We start from the raw sequence: 22,191 nt of genomic DNA on the forward strand, positions 1-22,191 counted from the left end.
CTGGAACTGAAGCCCCGAAGACTACGACCAGAGAGACCTGCAGTAACCGCAGAAAAAATGTTGCTATTTTGACCCCATTTTTGTAAACGACAGGGAAGCTGCGTCAAGACAGACTTCGTCCTCTGGGCTGGTGGGTATACCCAGCCTCAAGACGCTCTTCAATTTGAGCCATCCCCCCCGACATCCTGCGACCTTCCTGGGCTACAGAATCCTAATACCCGGGGTACCTAAACCGCCTTGAAGTGCATGGCCTTGCCGTTGACTAATCTCGCAGGAACTTCGTGGCATCCGTGTGGACCTCCAGAAACATGAATACTCTCCTCAGAGTCCCCTCACAAGATTGCAGGACTGAAAAAATAAGATTATTCCAACTAACGGCGATCGTTAGCACCTGGTGCTGAGAAAAAGGCACCAAAACCATGAACCGACGCAGGAGTAAGATGAATTCTTTGCTGCCGAGGCACTCTCTCAACTACTGCTGCTGGTGCCCATCCAGGGTCCTCCCTTTCATTACCACGACCAAGGACTAGGCGATCTGGTTTGCAGCCGTGCATCCAGAAGGCGTCCAGCTGCATCATCTTCTTGACTCTCAACGTACCGTGGGGCTCTTGGTAAACTTTCCTTAAGCTGTTAGCGTCCCTCCTTTGCTTTTGGAGAACTGTTTATACTGTTTGTGTGTTCACCCATTTCCATTCTCTCAGGCCTAACAGTCTGCGCCCCTACAGGAAGGCTTTTACTAAGCTCCTGTACTTTTTCAAAGAAAAACGAACTTGTTACCTACCTGTGCTAAGATTTGCATCACAGACTTTTTGCATTGCTGGTTTCCCCAACAGTAAATCTTTTAACCCTCTGGGCTTGTGCATTGCTTGTTTGCCTCCAAAACCTGAACAGCAGTATCCCTTTCTAGTTGGGGGAAAAGACTGCCTAAACCTTAAAAGAGTTGCTACAGTATTGCTTACCTGCGATTGTTGCTCTTTACATTCCTGACTTGACACGTAATAATGCAGAGTTTATTTAAATAAGTGCTTTTACTTACCTGACTGAGGTTACCCCGTGTGTGGATAGGAAAAGCACAGAACAATTTACTCACCTGCTTTATTTTTCCTGATTATTCCAATGTAGGTTTGATGTCGCCAGTTGACTTATGTATATATAAATTTAATCACTATGATATAACTACAAGTGTGTAAGTGTTTATTTTGGTCTATGCATGTTTTGAGTTTGGTGTACTGATCTACAGCTCACATTCCTTCTCCTAAAATAAGACTGGCTGCACCAACCGTGGGTAGTACAGGCTATATTAGAAGTTGGGAGTCCTAAAACCAAAGGATAAGTCTTGTAGAGTCCATTACCAATTGGACTTTAGAAAAATGTACCCAACAATATGCAATTGTGCAAGTAAAGAGGAACTCTTATCTGTGGATATAATAAGTTCTGGCTGGGGAGTATACTAGGCAGTTGCAAATCTACAGGAAGTCCCAAGAAAGGACTGTTGAACAAAGAAGGAACTTTTGAAGCATAAAGCACTTGGCAAGCAATTGGGGCAACTGCCTGATAGTTTATTGTTGGGAGTCTTTTTGTGTTTGAGGAACTAACTTTTTTTGTAATTTGCAGAAATCGTCTTTATAAGAAATGAAACTTTTCTTTTCGTCCAGGTTTACAGGTGTCTGGTATGGAGGCAAGAAATATTCAAATGTTTATGAACCTGAGATTCCACTGCTGGGAAAAGAATACTGTATACGCCCAATAGCCTGTACCTAGTAGCTATACCAGCTGTTTATTGCCTGAAAAGCCCAATGTAATGCGACAAGTAAAGACAGGACCTTAAAGGGAGCCATGAGTCAAAAACACTGGAAGAAACGAGCGGTTAGGTTATAAGCACCCAGGTACAAAGGCCCGGGTACTTGAAAAAAGACAAAAAGTAAGAGTAGCACAGGTTCTGCATTTTCAAAGTGCAAGCAGATTGTAAAGAGAAAAAGCCTGCCAAAAATCACAGCCACAGAGATGGCAAGTGGAGCCTCACTCTGACAAGACAGTGCTCGGCTTCCAGTTGTGTGGCTGTAAAGAGGGGAGCAAAGGAGCCTGCAGAGAGTCATACGGAATTCTGCCAGCAGGCAAAGAAACAGGGAGGCAAGTAGGGCTGGAGAGAAGAGTAAGCAAGCAGAAAAAAGCAACGGCACATTGGCTGAGTGATTACAACAGCTAAGAATGCCAGTAAATTTTAAGCCATACAATTGGCTGTGGCACACCAAAGAGGCACCAATTTCCACCAATTATGGCATGTACAAAAACTCCACATTGAATGAAAATTGGGTAGCTCTGGACAGCTGCTTGTTAAAGGATATCAGGAGCAGGTTTCCGCCTCTTATCTGGGATAGGAACAGGATCATTTGGCCTCCTACGTAGCTTCCGCGTCATAATGGGTTTAACTTCCATTGAATCTACATATCAAAAAGAGAAACGAGACACTGTTTTATAAGCTGCTAAATCTACATCCCTCCAGACAATCCTTATTGCCATAGATCCCATCAGACAATAGGATAAAAGACCCATATGTCCCTCCGCTACCAAAATATACTCAATCTTGTCAAAGTAAAAGGTGACCAGTGCACAGCTGAAGGGAGCACAGTTGCCAAAACAATTAACTACAGACACTTGCATCGTCCTAGAAATTTACAAACATCAGACATTTCAAACTAATTACTATTTTATTAAGTCCACATTTCATTTGGTAGACTATAAACAAATACAGATGTAAACACATAATAAATATACACAAAGTGTTAGGCAAGATTGTTTGCAATACCCTGTGGGAGACTGCACCAGCTTTGTCCTCCTAGCAATAGCAGTTAATCCAACCTTTGGTATAAGCATGTACTACACATGTTTGTAGAGTGACTGAGCAGCCAGGCTCATCTCAAGAGGGGTCAATGTGTGCTGTAGGGTTGCAACATAGAGTTCCACAGTGACAAGTATCCAAATAAACACTTACACTCAGGGTTTCTAGATTAATCAATTATTCATTAATTTAACAGTCACTTTGAATAAGCCTTCTTTAGAAGGAACAAGTTACTTACCTATAACTGTTGTTCTCCAGCACGAGTCTGGCATGGATTTGCATGCTCATGAATATTCCCCGTCAGGCTGGGAATCCTCGGTAAAGAAAAAATCAGTTTCAGTTTTTGTAACGCTCACCTGATTCTCGCAGAGGCGCCGGTCTTGACTGGGCGACTACCGTATCTTCAAAGGTGATGTGCAGCACCCGGTTGGCTCTTTGGGCTGGACCTCTGTGCCCTGTATGCCTGACGTGCAGAGTAAGATGTCTGCAGATAGAAAATACGGGGTTAATGAACTGGGGTTATTGGGGTGTCCCTATCTCTTTCCTCTTCTCCTCTCCTGTAGACCCCCACAGGTTAACGCTCTCACCTTAGGTAAGTGAATGCCGAGCTCTCCATCTGCCTCGGGGCAGGGTGCTGTAACCAGTTTCTTCACCGGATAGGTAGCGCAGGCCTCTTGACTTCAGAGGACTGCTGTCTGTCGTTTACTGCACGAACGGTAAGTTTCGAGTAACTCAAATGTCTTTAAAGTCTTTAATAATGATGTCTCTTGTTTTGCAGGGTTCCGGCGATGGCGGATGACGGGCTGAAGTGCCTTGAAGATGGAGCCCGTGTGATGAATAGAAGCGCCTGGAAGCACGTAAGTAAGCGCTTGTTGCCAGCTTCACAATGCGCTCTAACTGTCTTTTTATTTTGCAGGTACAAGTTCGGAGCGGCTGCAGGGTGCCGGGATACCCACTGGGTTAGATGTGGAAAGGAGTAATGGCACGTGAGTATTAAAGTTCCCCAATGTCTTTAAACGCACCTTGTTTTGTCTTTCAGATGCGGGATGCAGCGCCGACGGCCTCCGGAGCGTGCGAAGAGTTGGTAAGCTTTTGTCTTTCAGATGCCGGAATACAGTGTGAAGACCTCCGGAGCGCACGAAGAGTAGGTAAGCCTTTGCCTTTCAGATGCCGGAATGCTAACCTGTTCTTTCTTGTCTTTATAGGTGTTGCTGAAGACTGGATTCAGGATGGTAAGCCTTTTTCCTTAGGCCCAGGATCAGATGCAGAAGACACGATGAGCGTTCTGCTGCAGAGGATGCAGAATAACGCAAAGCAAGATTCATCCACCGGGTGTGGTTTAAATAGCCTCCTGTAGTGCTTAGGTGTCTCCTTCCACAGCCACGCCTAAGTAAGAAAAGAGTTCCTGGTAAGAAAAGAGTTCCTGCCTTCCAGAAGAGTTCCAGTGTTCTGCATCTAGGGAGTGGCTCCAGCCCCACCCAACAGGAAAAGTAGTTCCAAACAGAAGAGGATCAGAGGCTCAACTGGCAGGCAAGTAAGCAGCATGGTCTGCTGCAGGTAAGTCCACCCAAGCATTATGAGCCCGGCGCTTCCAGCGCTGGGACTGGGCATATTTATGAGCCTGGTGCCACTGGCGCCAGGACTGGGTCCAAAAGGTCCCCATTGGGACTGGTTGGCACTCGGAACCTGGGTTATGGATCTGCTTCCAAGGGAGTTGGGAAAACCCTGACCTTTTGGAAGCAGAGATCATGACAGTTTTGTTTCTGAACGGTCTTTCTACTAGTAACCAATCACTGGTCTCTGGGTCATACTGCCCTCAGCCAATGACTGTCCTCTACCTAAGCCCCTCCTGTGGCAGCCATCTTCAGATTTGGTAGCAAGTAAAGTGGCATTAGGACCAAGAGAAGAGCCGCAGAGGGGTAGGCGCCAGGCAGCAGGCGTCTCTTCCAAGTTCTTCTTCGGATTCCTTCGTCCAGTGGTCGACTCTACCTTCCAAGCAAAATACCTCACCTTTTATGCAGGTTTCTCCCATTCATTTGCAGTTTAGCTGTCAATCACACAGCGGGGTGGCTGTCCTACAAGGACAGCCAGCCAGCCAATCACCTTTGGGTGCATTCCTGTAACTAAGGGGATTAAGCACAGAGTTTTTGGCACCTCCCTCACTTCCTGCACTGTCAGACATGCTGGAGCCAGAGGCAGGCATCACCAATGAATCCCGCAAAAGACAAAATGAACAAAGGGACCAAATCTGGTTTCCCACGCAGAGTAAATCTCAAGAAGGATCTTTCCAACAAGAAATGGCGAAAAAAGAAGACCGGGACATTTTGACAAAATGGGCACCCTTGGGTGCTTTACTGCAGCTGCGAACACAGCCTGCGGTAAAAGCACACCAAGGTAGTTTAAGGTAAACCGCTGCCACCAGCCATTGATCGAGGAAAGGGCAACATAAAATTGTTGCATGAGAAGCTAGACAAAGGGAATACCAAGTAACCCCTCTAGCACCCTATTGTAAGATAGTGTGTGCTGGGTCTAGAAATTTAAAAGTGTAAGTAAAGTCAATTTCACTTCACTGCTCTTGGAAACAGTAGTTTATCCAAGCCAAGGTATTTAAACCTTGGGGAAATCTGAAAGACTTCCCTGTGCCACTGCACTGAAGGTGCTGTGTGACAATGCAAAAGATGATGCCTATGGAGCTTGTCAGAGCTTGTCAGAGTCCATAACCAAAAGAAACAGCGTTCAAATCACATAAAAAAATTACATGAGAGAGTGGGGAAAAGGCCTCACTCTCTCCAGGTTAAAAAATCAAGTACTCAAAATCGAGCAAAGTGCAGGGGGGGCGGGTCTCAAAGGTAGAGAGGAATTAGCACATTTCTGAGAATTCTCCCTAACAGTCATCATCAGTGTAAGTAGCGCATGCAGTGCCTGTTGGCTTCACTTCTGTTTTTCCCCTCTTGAAGCGGAATTACCAGGGTTACCATAGACCGTAGGCTCCAAGAAAGCGTAGAGAGTAAGAACATGTAAATTCTACGGCAGGGTAGGCTGGGCGAGGCTATGAGGAAGATGTGGGAGGAACATCCAATCGAAAGAACGTTACAAGGGAAGTAACTTGTTGTCCGAATGGATTGTGTCCTTCCACGTATTCCTCTTATGATAGACCCACAAAGCAGTAATAATTTGGTGGTGGGAGTACACATTTTTTAAACGTTGTCATGGACTGAATGAACGACCACTTTTGCAAATTGTACTTCCTGACTGGAAGATGAATCCCGGCAGTAATATTTAACAAAAGTGTGAACAGATGACCAAGTGGCCGCTGAACAAATGTCTTTGTTTGGGACACCTTTCTGAAGAACGGCAGAGGTTGCCATGCCCCTTATGGAACATGCTATCAGGCCTTTCAGCGGGTCTTTGCCCACTAATCTTTAACATTCCCCAATAGCTAGGATGATCAATCTGGATAGGGTCTGTTTTTTAACAGCTATCCCCAATTTAGGGCCTCCATAGCCAATGAAAAGTTGGTCCTTTTGACGAATTTTGGACATTCTTGGTATGTAAAATCTGAGAGCCCTTTTTGGGTCCAGTCTATGTAATATTTCCTCCTCCTTTCCAGGATGAGGAGGTGGATAGAAAGTTGGCAAAATATTATTTTGCGATAAGTGGAAATCAGAGACTACTTTTGGTAGAAAATAAGGTTCCCCTCCGAGAACAACCTTGTCTTTATAGAAAACCGTATGTGGGGGTTTACAGGAAAGTGGCTGAAACTCGCTTAGCTGTGGGCTGAAATTACTGCGATTAGCAAAACAGTTTTCAAGGTTAACAGTCTTAATGGGCATGAGTGTATGGGTTCAAAAGGAATGAATGTTAGAAATGTTAAACACCAGGTTAAGATCCCATACAGGGACTTTTATTGAAACTGTTGGTAATAGATATGAATCCTCATCTGAAGAGAGCTTGAAAATAGATAGCGCCATCCGGTAACCTTTAATCGTTCCAATCTGGAGCCCCAGATTCGCCAAATGTCACAAAAAAGAAAGCACCATAGGCATGTCACATAGAAAGGGATCCACATTCTTATCCCTGCACTAGCTATTGAACATGTTCCAACGGCAGCAGTACAAAGGTTTTGTTGCTAGCCTTCTGGCCAAAAGCAAGATCTCCATTACGTGATCCGGGAGGTCCCAATCTGTGTATCTCAACCTCTCAGAAACCATGCGCGAAGGTTGAGAGTCTTGACCTCTGAATGGAGAACCCGACCCTCCTCTCGTGAGACAGTCCTCTCTTTGTGGAAGACGCATTGGAGGGCAGATGGACATGTGCACACGTTCCGGGTACCATTTCCTCCTGGCCGAATCCGGGGCAGTTAGGATTATGTATTTCCCTAACTTTCTCAGTCTCCCGATTACATGTGGAATGACGGGGACTGGAAAAAAAGCGTACAAGAGTGGAAATTGCCAGTTCACTACGAACACGTCCCCTAGAGCTCCTCTTGGGGGAAATTCCCTGTAGCAGAACAGTTCGCACTTTCGGTTGACAATTGTCACAAACAGATCCACTTGAGGGGTTCCCCAAAGGGTGAAGATCTCTTGAACTTCCTGAGCTAGTTCCTGCTCATGGGAGACTGTGCTCTAACTGATCAGAGCGTCCGCCGCCGTGTTCTCTCTGGCTAGGTGAACTGCTGATAGGGAGTTTCGTTCTTGGGTACCAGAACCGCATTGCCTCTCTGCACAGTGGTAGTCACCCTACGCCTCCTCTTGTTGAGGTAGTACATGGCCAACGTGGTGTCCATCACGATCAGGACATTCTTTCCCCGTACAGTGTTGGTTAAGATTTTCATAGAAATGGTAAATCTTCCTGGCCTGGCACAACCACAAAACTTTTTGCTTTTATATCTCTGAGTGGGAACCGTTTTCCACAGAATATTTTTCTCTTTTTATGGCTGTCATTTTTTGGACTCTCCATAGTGTCTTTCTAAAGTGATCCTCTTAAAAAACCTTTTGACAATAAGTGCCTGTTGTTGCTGGGCTTCCATAGGGGCTCTCCTTTTAACTTTCTCTGGCTACCCTTGAGAGAACTACAGTTCCCAAGGGTAGAAAGCATCTTTGGATCCCTTTCACATTTTAATTTTGTGAAACCAGCACACCCCACCTTATTTGGAGTGCTGGGGAGATGCACTGTATCTCCTTTCAAACTAAAGCTGTAACAATTCTGTTACAGGGACAAGCTTACCTTCAATGGCTGATGGCAGTGGTACCTTGTATTAATGTGGTGCACCTTTACTGCGGGCTGTGTTCAAAGCTGCAGTAAAGACAGCCAAGGGTGCTCATTTTACCAAAACTGCCCCCGTCTTCCTTTTTCGCCATTTTAGTGTTTCTTGTCCTTTCTTGTTCCTTACCCTGACATCCAGCACGGGAACTTCCTTTGTCTGATTTTTATCTTCGGCAGGAGTCCCCTGGACTCCCCGCCCAGGCTTCAGTCTGTCGGGAAAGGCAGGAAAGCGAGGGAGTCCAAAACTCTGCATCCCTTTGTCTTCCTCCTTGCCTGAATGGGGACAAATCCCAGTGGGGGAGCTGCCTGTCCTGATTGGACAATCTGGCCGCCCCTTGTTGTAAAATGCAGGGAGAGAATGCATGAGTTGTGCTGTAGTTCCCGTTAAATACTGCAAACCTGGAAGCTGAAGACAAGTCGACCACTGGAACCGAAACCAAAGTGGATGATGAAGCAAAAGCGGGTGAAACTATTTCCAGCGACCGGAGAGCCTGCTATGTAACCGGACCTTGCTGTAGCCCTTCCTTCCAATCGACCTGGGACACTGAAAACGATGACCCTGACCAAGAGTGTGGTGAGACCCACTAGACTCAAGAAGATCTGCATTTTGAGCCATCCCACACGTTGCTGCAACCTTGTGGGGCTGCAATACCCCAATACCCTGGGACCTCGAACCATCATTCGGTGCATGGTCTTCCAAATTCCGAATCTCACTGAAACTTCGTAGGCATCCTGGTGCATGATCTTCAAGCATTTGTAATTGAATATTACATCCTTAGGTTTTACTCACCTAGTATAATTTATCACAAAAGTAGTTATAGGCGTTTACTGTAACTAGAATAAATGTTCCACTATTCACAAAAATATACACTGGCGAGTTGACTGATTATGTGATTGGTTACTGAGGATTATGTGATTGCTTACTGAGAGTCACTGTACAACTGGTAGCGTCTACTGCCCTTGAATTACTCAATTGTAATCTGAAAGTACCCATTGGTTTTCACTCCCCAAGAATAGGTGTGACCTATACTGAATGTGTATGAAAAGGTTTCGACTTCCCTAAAACTACAGTTGGGTGTTCCAAATAAGGTTTATGCTTTGGTCTGTGCACCATCAAGCATAGTGTGGTGTTTTTAGAATTGCGATTATAAATAGGGTGATAGCACTTATTTACCCCTAGATTTATCTGAGCCTACCTGTATTTAAATAAATCATTTATTTTTACAATACAGCGTTCCAGTGTTTCCTTGGACCATTTGTATTATAATTTCATTTGTACTGATTCTACAGCCCTCTCTCCCTCCAAAGATAAACCTGGCTGCTCGGTCTACGCTACCATGAACTCAGGTGGTACAGCCTTATACTAGGAGTAGAGTCTTGTACTGCCTCAGTTGAATTGTTTAACTAAGCCCTTAATTGGACTTCAGAAAAATGGTCCTAATACACAGATGGCAGGAAGGCCTTCAGCGCTAGTCTGATTTCCCTCCGCGCCAAAAGGTTGATGTGTAGTTTGGACTCCGATGGAGACCAACGACTGCTGATAGTCAGGTCGCTGGCGTGGGCTCCTCCCGCCGTGAGTTAGGCATCCGTCACTACTGTTATCTCCGGCCATGGCTGCAAAAAAGATTCTCTCTTGAGAATGTTCTTCTTGCAAGCCCACCAAAGAAGGTCCTGAGAGACTCTGCCTGGAACTTTCAAGTGGTATGACATACTGCCTGAGAAATGGGACCTTTAAGTCCTGAGAGCCCTTGGAGGGATATCATTCTGAAGCTAGCCTCTGGCACCAGACAAAATGCAGGACGCCATGAGACCGAGCAACCTCAAAAAAATTTAAGGCCGAAAGATGCTGGGCACTCGGGAATTTGGTGACCATCTGCAGAATATGTTGAGCTCTCAGCTTCAGTGGCGAGGCATTCCCAGGGGAAGCATCCAGGACAGCTCCAATAAACTGGAGTCTTCGAGATGGTATCATGTGGGACTTCTTGTGATTGAGGGAGAAGCCCAGTCTGTGGAGAGAGGGGCAGGTTACGCTGAGATGTTCCCGGGCTTGTTCGGGTGAACGTGCCCTAATTTGCCAATCGTCCAAGTAGGGGTAGACATGAATTCCCCCTACTGAGACTCACTACCACCACCAACTTGGTGAAAACCCTTGCGGCTGAGGTCAGCCCGAATGGCAGAACTCGAAACTGATTATGAGAACCACCAACCGCGAACCTCAGGTATTTTCTGTGCTTATGATGGATAGGCACATGAAAGTAAGCATCCTGAAGGTCCAATGACACAATCCAGTCTTGGAGTTTGAGAGCCTGAAGGATTTGGGAAACGTTAAACATCTTGAACATGTCCTTCCTGAGGAAATTATTCAAATTTCTTAAGTCCAAGATAGGTCGCAATCCTCTGTCCTTTTTGGGAATTTAAAAGTATGGGGAGTACCAACCCTTGTTCCTTCCCGCCACAGGTACTGGTTCTATAGCACCTTTCTCTAGCAGGGTCAACATTTCCTGTACAAGGAGTGGATCCTGAACTTTGAAAGAGTTGTTCCCCGGGGGATGATCCAGAGGCCTTTTTCAAATGGAAGGCAGTAACCTTGGGCTACAAGATTCCAGTGCCAAAGCATCTGAAGTAATGCTCATAATTCTTTCAGATGCTGAGTAAGTCTGCCTCCCACCGGGGTCTTGTGAGTCAAGGGCTCAGAGTGGTTTTGAGGCAGCTGAAGACACGGTTGAGGGTAAATCTGCTGCTGCCATTGTACTCGGTTGTTGTTTGTAGCATATTGCAATGACACGCAAAAACAACCTGTGTGTACTTCTCTTTGTCCCGGGCACATGGGCAGTCCAGCATCGAAATGCATTTAGTCCACATCTGGGTTCCCCCAGGTTCCACCAGCGCCAAATTCTACACTAATATTTAGTTAAAATGCATCTACGTATTCTTTTGAATTCTAGCGTCAGCTTCCGCATCCTATTGCAAGCTAAACATACTCCATAGCACTAACCTCTCAAGCAAATTGTAAACTACTTTCCACAATGTTTTCTCTGTGTTACCATCGTTTCACGTTTGTGTTCATCATTAGTTTTCACACGGTGCAGAATTAATGGGTCAACTGATAAATTATAATAAAGAACAGCTACTGAGACATTTCTGTTCTGTTTTCCACACAGCTACATACTGCCTTCCTGAGAATGTCATTGATTACAGATACCAATTGATGCCTTCTTTAGCCGGCAGCTGCAGATACACTTAAAAATGGCTGGATAACTATGGCACTGTTTTGGGACAATTGCCACAGGCCGATATGCCTTTTCGCGGTACCAGCGATAAGGACCAACGGACATCATTCACGGTGGCCTAGCGCCAAGCTGATGCCGAAGCCTTGCGATTCACGGTGCCTCCAATGCACTTCATATACCCAAAAGGAACACAGTGTGACTCACAAAAAGCATTTGTGAATCGAGAACAAAGAAAAAAATTACCCATGTAGTTGAATATGGCTATCGCCGGATGTTCTTGGAGCATTTATTTTGAAATAAAAGTACATTACAAATTGTAGCGTGTTGCTGTTTCCTTTAAAAATATAGGTTTGTATTCAAGACGCGCTGTGTTGTGAGATGCTGTGTGTTGATATTCCGGGTTCTACGTCAACTGACGTTAACACGTAGGTGATGAATGGGCGCATTTGGCTATGCTACCCAGTAACATCATGGAGATAAGTGGAGATTATCACTAGGTTTGGTGGTGATGTCAGCCTCAGGGGCGGGGATATGATTTAGTGCCGCCAGGGCAGTTCACCTTAGGGCAATGCGACAACGATTAAGATTAGCAGTAGATGGCTGCGCCCTACTGACTGATTTTGCATGTGTAAAAGTGAGGAATACTACGGTAAGGTCCATAGGAAATGTTTGTATGATCGATCAACGTATGCTTAAAAAACACATGCCCGAACCCTCAGGACAATAATATTTTTGGGGCACACTATTCCGTGAAGACAGTCGACCACTGAGAAGAACACCCCTACAAAGAAACCATGAACAAAGCTTGCTGCATCCTCCTAGACCGTTGAACTGCCCAGTGAAGCCCTGCTGCTGTGCTGAAACACCTTATTCTGATTGACAAGAGAAGCTCCGGAAAGGACTACTACTTCCCTTCGGTTAGTGTGACCAACTAACTCAGATGAACTTTGCTGGAAGACCTTCCCCAACTGGCTGTACTTCATTGCTGCTGCTGGAACAGAGTGCCAGATGTCGAGAAATCCGTAGTCTAGTGCAACATCTGTATGCCGGCCAAAAGCTCCAGGAGTCTCGAGGACCCTCCCAAAGCAGGACGCCCCAGGCTCGTGTCACCTCACCAGAGTGCTGGACTCAAGGAGTGAAGGAAGCCCAACCAGTGTCCAAGATCCGTGGTGGTGCTGTTCACCGAGCGCGGAAACCGTTAAGTGCCACAGATCCAAAGAACCCCTGTAGCTGCCGCCGACCTTTGAATTGCTGCGCAGGAGTCCTCCAGACATCCTCCCTCTTGTCCCCACGACTGAGGCCCAGGAACACAGGCTCTGCATCGCTGCAATCAGACAGAAGCCGGCTGGATCCTCCTCTTCTAACGAAAATGTACTGTTCTGACTTTGAGGTACTTACCTCTTTGTCTGTCGTTCTGCTCTTCTCAGTTGTGACTTGCAGTAGCCGCTTTTCTAGAGTTGATTTCAGCTCTAACTTTCACAAGCTTAACAGCTTGTGGCCCAACAGTGATTTTCTACAACAAACGCTCCAACGTTGTGCAAGACATTTTGCTATCGAAGTGCCTCAGCTCCACAGACTTTGTTCCAATTGACTTTGGCTGTCCTGGCTCCCTGCAGACTCTTCTGGTCCATTGACTGATTCTTACTGTCCCTCAAAAAGGTGATACATTGGTTTTTAACTAATATTGCTGGGAAAGGTTGTTATCCATGCTCTGAGAACCCGTTTAACCTTTTTCCTTCCTTTAAACTTTACTTTCTACCAATCTTGGAAATTTACAAAGTGCAAAAGTGATATATAAATGCCATTACTGTCCTAGTTAGTGAAGTCATCTGAGGGTGTAGGAAGTGTGTATGAAGCATCTCTAAAGAGTATCTACTTGCTTTGCCTTGATGCTGAGAAAGCATTTTAAGTGTCTTTTTATTGTTGCACGTTGCCCTTTTCAAAGGCTTATTTAAAACTGACCGTTAAATAATTATTTTACCCAAAAACCTTGAGTGTCAGTACTTTCTTTCGATACTTGTATTGGTGAATTTTAATGCTACAGCTCTGTATCCCACATTTACCTCTCCTGAGAAATGTGAAATGTCTGGCTGCTCAGTCACACTACCAACTTGTGTAGTACAGACCTATACCAATAGGTGGGTTACCTAATACCAAGAGGACAAGGGTTGTATTGTCTCCCCAAGTGTTACTACATACAGTCTTTCCAAACAGGTATCTAGTAGTATGGTCTACTAGAACCAATATAAATCGGTTGCCTGAGGAGGTTGGAGGGTCTACGTGACCAACAATGCCAATCCCCACCCTCTTAAAAAAGGGACTCCCGCCATTGGGAGTGGCTACTAAAGGTGCCACATTCTTGGTACCACTTTTATCAGAGATCTGGCAAGTGTGGCAGCTTCTAAAATGTGTCAACATCTGTGTTAGGCAAGATTGTATGCAGTACCCTGTGGGAGACTGCACCATCTTTGTCCTCTTGGCAATAGTTAACCCAACCTTTCGTAAAAGCATGTACTACACAAGTTGGTAGAGTGACTGAGCAGCCAGGCTTATCTCAAAATGGGACAATGTAAGCTTTAGGGTTATCACACAGAGATTCACAGTGACAAGTATCCAAACAAGCACTTTCAAAGTTTCTTGATTAAACAATTATTTATTCATTTAACAGTCAGTTGAATAAGCCTTCTTTTGAAGCAAGCGATATATGTAACAATGATACACTTCACGAGTACACACTCAGTTTCAATAAATCAGTAGATAACCATTGGGGATGGCACACAGACATTTCCTAGACCCTGAGGTGATTTAAATAACTAGGGCACTGTGGACATGGATATATCACTGGCACATTTAGAGCAATACTGAGGTTTGTGTCAAAAGGAAAAGATGAGGGAATAAAACAATGGCTAACAAATATTCTTAAGCACATAAGTACTTTTTGAAGTTAAAGCACCAAGTCAGAGGTAAAAATAGTCTTTCAGGGAGCCAGGACAGCCAAATGTTAATTGAACAAAAGTCTAGGTGATCTGAAGCACTTCTTGCAGGCAAGAAAGTCTTGCACAATGTTTTACAAGTCTTTATATAAAATGAAATCGCTGTAGGCCCACAAGCTGGGAGGCTTTCGAGCGGCAAAGCTGCAAGCAACTCTGCAAAAGCAACCAAGACAAGTCTCAACTCAGAGCTAGCAAGGCTACACGACAACAAGAGGTAAGTCCCCTTAGTTTTACAGTACCTTTAGTTTGAAGAACTTGGTTCCACTTGGCTTCTGTTCCAGTGTAGGTCTGCAGAGCCTGTTGTTCCTGGGCCTCAGTCGTGGGGACAAGAGGGAGGACGTCTGGGGACTCCTGCACTACGAATTGAAGGTCGGCGGCAGCAATAGGCAAACTTCAGATCAGCAGCACTTCGCGTTTTGAGCTTCACCGCAGTTCTCGGATACCTTTATGGACTTTCCTCACATCTGGGGTCCAGCACTCTGTTGAGGTGGCTGAGGCTTGGTCAGTCCTGCTTCATGGGAGTCTGGAGGATCTTCCTGTAGCTTGGGTACGACTTAAAAAAAGACACTCGATTCTGGTGTCCCTCTATCGGTTCCTGCAGCAGCAATGGAAGTGTCCGAGAGGATGTCCAGACGAGTTCGCTTTGGGGTTGATTGGTCCCACCAACCCAAAGGGAGAAGTCGGCAGTTGCAGGAGTTCTGTAGTCGAGGAAAATTCAGAGCTTCAGCACAGCACCAAGGCTTCACAGGGCAAACCAACGGTACAGTGGTCGGCTCTGCCTTCCAAGCCAAAATGCCTCGCCTTTTATGCAGCTTTCTCCCATTCATTCCAGCTCAGCTGTCAATCACACAGCAGGGTGCCTGTCCTTGCCGGACAGCCAGCCGACCAATCACCTTTGGGTGTATTCCTGTAACCAAGGGGATTAAGCACAGGGTACCTCCCTCTCTTCCAGGCCCTGCCAGACATACTGGAGCCAAAGGCGGTCTTCACTCGTGAATCCTGCCAAAGACCAAACTAAAAAAGGGACCAAACCTGGTTTGGTGCGCAGAGTAAATCTCAAGAAGGACCTTTACAACAAGAAATGGTGAAAAAAGAAGACCATGGCCATTTTGACAAAATGGGCACCCATGGGAGCTTTACTGCAGCTGCGAACGCAGCCCGTGGTAAAAACTCCCAATGGTAGTTAAAAGTAAACCACTGCCATCAGCCATTAATTGTAGAAAGGGTAACATAAAACTGTTAGAGGAGAAACTAGACAATGGGGATACTAAGTAATCCCTCCAGCACCCTATTGTAAGATAGTGTGTGCTGGGTCTAGAAAGTTACACGTGTAAATAAAGTCAATTTCAATTCACTGCTCTTGAAAACAGTAGTTTATCTAAGAGAAGGTATTTAAACCTTGGGGAATCTGAAACACTTCCCTCTGCCACTGCAATTAAGGTGCTGTGTGACAAAATGTAAAAAGATGATGCCTATGGAGTTGGTCATACTCCACAACCAAAAGAAACAGAGTTCAAAAAGACATTAAAATATATATGAGAGTGGGAAAATGGGTCTCACTCTCTCCAGGTTAAAAAGTCAAATCCTCAAAATCCAGCAAAGTTGCTGGGGGTCTCTAAGGTAGAGAGGAATTAGCATATTTCTGATAATTCTCCCCAACAGCTGTCCTCCGAGACAGCCAGCCACCCAGTTAGAACAGGTTTCAGTCAGGCACACCTACAAACAAAGGACAGTGAAGTTTCTGGCTCCTCTCTCACTTCCTGCCTCCTCAGTCACTGGTACCTGGGCCTGCTTCAGTGCTGAAGCCTGCCAAAGGCAAAACTCACAAAGGACTCAATTCTACTCTAAAGGATAGAAGAAAAGCCCAGAAGGAACTGGGAAACGTAAAATGGCAAAAAAAAGAAGACAGGGACCATTTTGAGAAAATGGTCACACATGGATACATGGTGCTGTACTGCAGCTGAGGAATCAGCCTGTCAGTGACCTGCACAAAAGGTAGTAAAAAGAAACCACTGCACCAGCCATTTAAGTTAGTCAATTGTAATAGAAAGTTAATTGATGTGTGGGAGGAGTTACAACGTAACCACCCACCCGCCAAGCACCCCACATAAGGTGGTGTGCGCTGGACCCATAAAGAGAAGGGCACGTAAGAAACATTATCTTACTACTCTTGGGAACTGTAGTTCTTACAAGATAATGTAATTAAACATTGAAGAGAAGTCCAAGGCACTCCCCAGTGACAGTGCACAGAGGGTGCTGTGTGTAACTAAGTAAAGCGAAGAGGCTGTATTCTAAAACAGCCAGCAGAGAATAAAAAATCCCAGTCATAGAAAACGAATGAGTGGCAAAAAGTTCCACTCACTCAGGAGTTTAAAATCAAAAAAGTCCAGAGTCCAGCAAAAGTGCTGGGGTTCTCTCAGGTTAAAGGGAATTGGCACAGAGACTGAAAATTCTCCATAAAAAGGTAACAGTCACTTTATGCAAAAAGACAGCAAAGCACAGTTTGTCCGACCTTCAATTACTCAGCGGAATCCCTGTCCACACAGTGGACTTTCCTAAAGATGTGGACAGACCTCTACGTGGCCATCCTGCAGCAGGACACAGGAAGGAGGTAGTGAAAGAAATTGCTCTTGTTGAGTTTGCATTAGGTTGCCCAAGAAGCGGACTGTAAGCGATGTGGCAGCAGTATTAAACACAAGCCGACAGCCAGTAGAAGATGGGAGACCTGGACAGCCCGTTACCCACAACCATAGGACCAAAGGCCGTTAATAACAGAGGGGACTTGCGGATTTGTCTGTTACAGGCAACATAATACTTCCTAAATCCACATGACATCCAGTGAATGAAGCAAGCTTTCTGCCGGAGCAGAGGGTGAAGCAAAGAAGACAGGTAGGACCAAGGATTTATTAAGATGGAAAGACGAAGGGGCCTTGGGCATGAATGTAGGGTTTCTTAATAACACAGCCTTGGACTTGTAGAACACCAGTTTGGGTGGTTTGCATGACAGAGCCTGGATCTCGCCAACCCTCCTGGCAGAGGTGATTGTGACCAAAAAGGCAGTCTTGCAGGAGAGGAATTTTATGTCCGCTTTGTTTGTGCAACGGCTCAAAGGGAGGACCCGGGTGGGACACGGGCCTGCTGAGCCCTGCTGTATCGGTCTCTTCGTTCAGCCTCTTATGGAGTATCCACTTTCTCAACCCTGGGTGGGCTATGGGCTAGTTCAAACATGTTAGATAGGTTTCTTTATCTCATTTTCAGGGTCTTCCACTTCTCAGGCCCCGGTGGGCTATGGGCTTATTCAGCCCTTTTTAGTGCGTGCCTTTCACCCCTGTGAATGGTTTTCAGCCTTTAAGCCCTGTTCGATAAGTTTATTTCACACCCTCTCAACCCCAGGGGTGGCTACAAGCTACTCAGCCCTGTTTGGTTGCAGATTCACTGCCCTCCAACCAGCCCCCATCTATAGCCATGTACCTTCCTTTCGTGGTGGGACTAGGTACTGACTTGTCTTCAGTCTGCAGTCGGCTGTGCCGCCGTTCTTTTCAGGACTTCGAATTCTATACAACGGGACATCAGTACTTCTGGTTGCTTCTGCGCTCGCATTCTGCCTCAGTAGCCCCTGCATGGGTGGGGCATACGTCAAAGAGTCAGTGCTTCTCACAGAGCCCTCAGTCTCCGCCCACCACAATCTCTGTGTCACTCTGTTTTTCATTAGAGGGACCGCCTCCCTGCTCTCCAAACAGGCCCCATTCCGCATTCTCCGGTAGATCCTCTCTCGGCTGGTTTCCTGCTGGTTTAAAGTACCTTACTGGAGTGGAGAAAGGAAATCCTTTGTCATCAGTTCTTCTACGAAGCGATAACGGGTACAGGTCAGTATCCAAACAATCAATTTTAAGGAGGCTGGGTATATTATTAGCAGGTTTAATTCCCATATAACAAACAAACATTGGGTTCTTACAGTGGAAAGGAGGTGTTATGTAACCCTGATTTGGGCATGCTGTGTCCCCCTGAGGGGTGGGGGAGTCACCCCAAGTGGGATCTCGCTTGTCCTGACTCCTATGGACGGCATCACATAGCGGGCTCACCTCCCTAGTCCCAAAGGGGGTGGCTCCCTGTTGGTGGGAAGGGACAAATTCCCTGGATTTGTCACAAAAATTTCAAATATTTCTACAGTCATTTCTTTATAAACAGCCAAAACAACTTGGTCATCTTTGCTGCCCTGCACGAACTTCCAAGCAGCTAGTCCATGTAGGAATAAACAGATTTTTTTCCTGGACCCCGAGATGTGTTGAAACCATAATGAATTTGCTTGTGGCAGAAAAGTGGTCAAACACAAGGGTTAAACAATGGTAATGAGAGGATCCAAACACAAATCAAAAGGTACTTTCTATCACAAGTGATTGTTAAGTGTATATGTAGATATACACAATGTTGAAGTCCATGTAGAGCATGTCTTCGCTTAGGAGCAGGTTAATTCATTTAAGACACAGACTTTCAGGGTTACTACTGGCAGGGTGGTAGGATCCGTTAACGCTAGCATTGGTGGCGTCTACATCCCTGATCTGAATGTTTGAGAGGGCTCCACTTGTAAACCAAGTGGGTCCATAATCCAGTCTTTTTGTCACTGCAAAATCAGATAAGCAAGTTTATAGATACCCACCTTTAAGAGTAATTAATACAATAACGGTCAAGTGACCCAGAGTGACATCCACCATAAAAGTGTGACAAAGGGTCCCTGGGACACTTACCTCCAGTCAGCTCCATAGTCAGCTTTTCATTCTCAATCATCTTCTTCTTTTCTTCTAATTCGGCAATTAGATTTTCCTTCAGCTCAATTTTCTTATCTTCAAATTCCTTGACAGCAGCCTTCTTCTCTTTAATGTAATTTCTTTCCACCTGCTCCGTCTAAGGCAAAAATAGAATTAACTTCTAAATATAGCTGGCTTGTGAGCAGATGTGGGTTATGGAGCAATATTTATTATTATTTGGGCACACAGAGATACTGCTTTGGACAAAATGCATCTCAGAACCCTAGTTGGATAAAATCAAACAGCTTTACCTGTTATAACTATTCACTTCAAATTCAAGATCATGCTTTTCCTGCAGAGAACTATAAGACCTAAGCAAGATCATGCACATAAGAAAATTAAAAGGTGTATGGACTCAACTTTGACACATATCCTGCATCATACAGGCTTCACTATTTAGGTCAGACCACCACTTACAAACCTATATCAATCTTTAGACGAAGATTGGAAATCAGAGGAAAAAATAATTCCTCACTTCTATAGTCCACTCAGTGACAATGAAGGTCTTAAAGAAGCAGTCCAGGAACTGGGCAACGTAAAGAAAGAGCAGCTCTGGCTGCATCTCACACGAAAAAACATTTCATGAGACTTTAATAGTCTATGCAAATTCCCCATCAAGATTGCCCAGATAGGGTAGCTAAAAGGATGTATATGAATTGCTCATATCAAGTTGCACGTGGCCGATTTGGCTGAATTTTTTGATGCAGTTTTGACCGAAAATATATGCGGGGGGAAACCCTCTGCAGTCCCACGCCCAATTCCCTTATATTATTTATTACCCCCATGCACACCACCCACATAGATTTTCAGTCCAAATGGCCCCAAACAATTTTGGCCAATTTGGTCGCAGGCGATTCAACTTGAGCAATACCAGCTAAAACACACTACATTCGCAAGAGTAAAATATATCGGTCCGAGTTAAAAAAAACAAATAAGAGGACTACATGAAGATGAAGTTGTGGGTAAAGACAGATATGTGATTGTTGGAGAGCTAAGAAATCCATGGTCATCCCACTGGCATTCTGAACATGGAGATGCAGAACCATCAAGTTCGTGGGCATCAATTGGTCCTTCAAAATTCAAAGGTGATATGGAGAAGTGATCGCCTTTGCAGTGATCGCCTTACAAGCAGCATTTGCTGGAGCCCGTCACTTCCATTGGGGAAAAGCAGAACTATTAAAACCTTGTTGCCTTTTTTTAACACAGGTTCCTTCAGAAAGGAGGAGCCGTTTCTGCAAAACCTTACCCACTAGCGGAGTGAGGCGCAAGTGTTCTTGAGACTGCATTGACCCATACTACATTGGAGTGGAACAGTCTTTTCTTCACTTCAATTGCAGAAAGGATGAGCCCTTTCTACAAAACCTTTCCCCATTGGCTGAGCGTGGTGGAGTGAGGCGCAAGTGTTCTTGTGTTCCTGTGGCTCCTGGGCTCAAGCGTATGGAGGCGGGTCTGCCCAGGATCTGGAAATCAAACCATAATTACTGAAGGTGTGCGAGCTAATGCGAGGTGATGCGCAGCAGCTGGTTCTGTGAGCCAGACTTCCTAAACTTCAAACTGTCAGAAATTATGTACTATTTCGGAGAAGCCGCACGAGTCTCTGTGGTTTACTGCCGGAGGCCCCAATCACACCTTATTTTATTTTTTTTAACCCCTTTAGTTTTTACAAAAAGAAGCTTCAGACTTGGGACACACTGTGCCACACACCTTATAATCAACTCTGACAGAAGGATGAACTGAGCGCCGTCACATTTTGTTTAAAAAACTATGATGGAAGCAATAGCTATTTTGCTGAGATAGTTCATGTTACCCCAAAAACAAGTGAGAATTGTGGGTTAATCTGCCAATCATAAAACTACTAAAGTGACGCAGAGGACCCCAATCACCAGAGGCAGCCACCTGGACCCTGGTGGACTGAATGCACTCTGCAAGCAGTGATAGTACAACGTTAAAGCAATAAATTGGTGAAAAGTGAGGGCAAACCCACCTAATATAAATCAAGCAGCGTGAAGCAGGGGATTCCAGTCACCAGAGATAGGCTTCTGGATTCTGGAAGACTGAGCGCCCTCTGCAAGCAGTGACAGTACATGCAACAGAAATGTAATTTGCGGTGTGTGTGGGCAAAGTTGCTTAATTTAAATCAAGAAGCGTGAAGCAGGGGGTCTCAAACACCAGAGGTAGCGGTTTGGACCTTGGTGATCTGAGTGACTTCTTCTTGGTCGGCGACGAATGTACTAGTTGTTGGGTGTAATTGGTTTGTGTCATAATTGAATGACCGTCACTAAGGTAGGGCCGTCTGGTACACCTTAAGGGTGTGAGGTATTGATTGGTTAGCACCTGACTGACAAATAGTTTAGTTAATTCAGTGCTGTTTTATGTCGGTAATAAAAGTTTGTGAGGTTAACATTTTATAAATCTTAACAAAAGGCAACTCCTTCATAATTGTTTGAATATGACTAAGAGAAGGGGGAAAAAGATTTGAGGCGTGGCAATGATACTCCACTTGATGAGGTGATTTCAAATATACAAAAAGAGAAGGCAAACTTTGAGAATATGGGAAAAGGGGGAAAAAAACCTGTTTTGCCACATGTCCAATCTAAATCATATAGTCAAGCAGCAACATCAATTCAGTCTATCCCCGATTCAATGATGATAGAAGTTAGAAAAGACTTCTATGAAGGTTTAGATGGATCTGGTCCGGTGCTTACAAAAATAGAATGAAGAGCGAGCATGCCATTAACAAATGTTTGCATAAGTTTAGAGGAGGGGATTCAAGCACTAGAAATACCATCAACCACATGAAGTGTGTCGCATAGACTGTTTGACACCATGTGATAGTTTAGCTGAAGACATATCCGACATAACATGCAATATTAATCAAACACAGCAGAAGGTTGAATTCTTAGGAAATGAGGAAAGACCACCCCAGTACAAAAGTTTTGGGGCTCAAGACCTAAAGAGTGGTAATTTACCAGATATAGGGGGCAGGCCGTTGATTGCATTGAACTTAGTGTTGCAATGATTCATCAGATTGTGTGGCACAGTAGTCCTGGAAGTGATAT

At 45.0% G+C, this 22,191-nt stretch overlaps 1 protein-coding gene across 4 annotated transcripts in view; it reads right to left on the bottom strand.

The window, feature by feature from the left end:
- SUDS3 (SDS3 homolog, SIN3A corepressor complex component) overlaps positions 1 to 22,191 on the bottom strand; it is a 400,693-nt gene that overhangs the window by 245,448 nt on the left and 133,054 nt on the right. For all 4 annotated transcript variants that reach the window (XM_069619180.1, XM_069619179.1, XM_069619181.1 and 1 more), the window contains 2 exons: positions 19,073 to 19,229; positions 2,346 to 2,441 (listed from right to left, as the gene is read on the bottom strand). In XM_069619180.1, the coding sequence (XP_069475281.1) occupies positions 2,346 to 2,441; positions 19,073 to 19,229 (253 nt within the window). The remainder of the gene's footprint in view (positions 1 to 2,345; positions 2,442 to 19,072; positions 19,230 to 22,191) is intronic.

The sequence above is a fragment of the Ambystoma mexicanum genome, chromosome 10 (assembly GCF_040938575.1).
Source record: "Ambystoma mexicanum isolate Mex_15411 chromosome 10, UKY_AmexF1_1, whole genome shotgun sequence".
NCBI lineage: Eukaryota > Metazoa > Chordata > Amphibia > Caudata > Ambystomatidae > Ambystoma > Ambystoma mexicanum.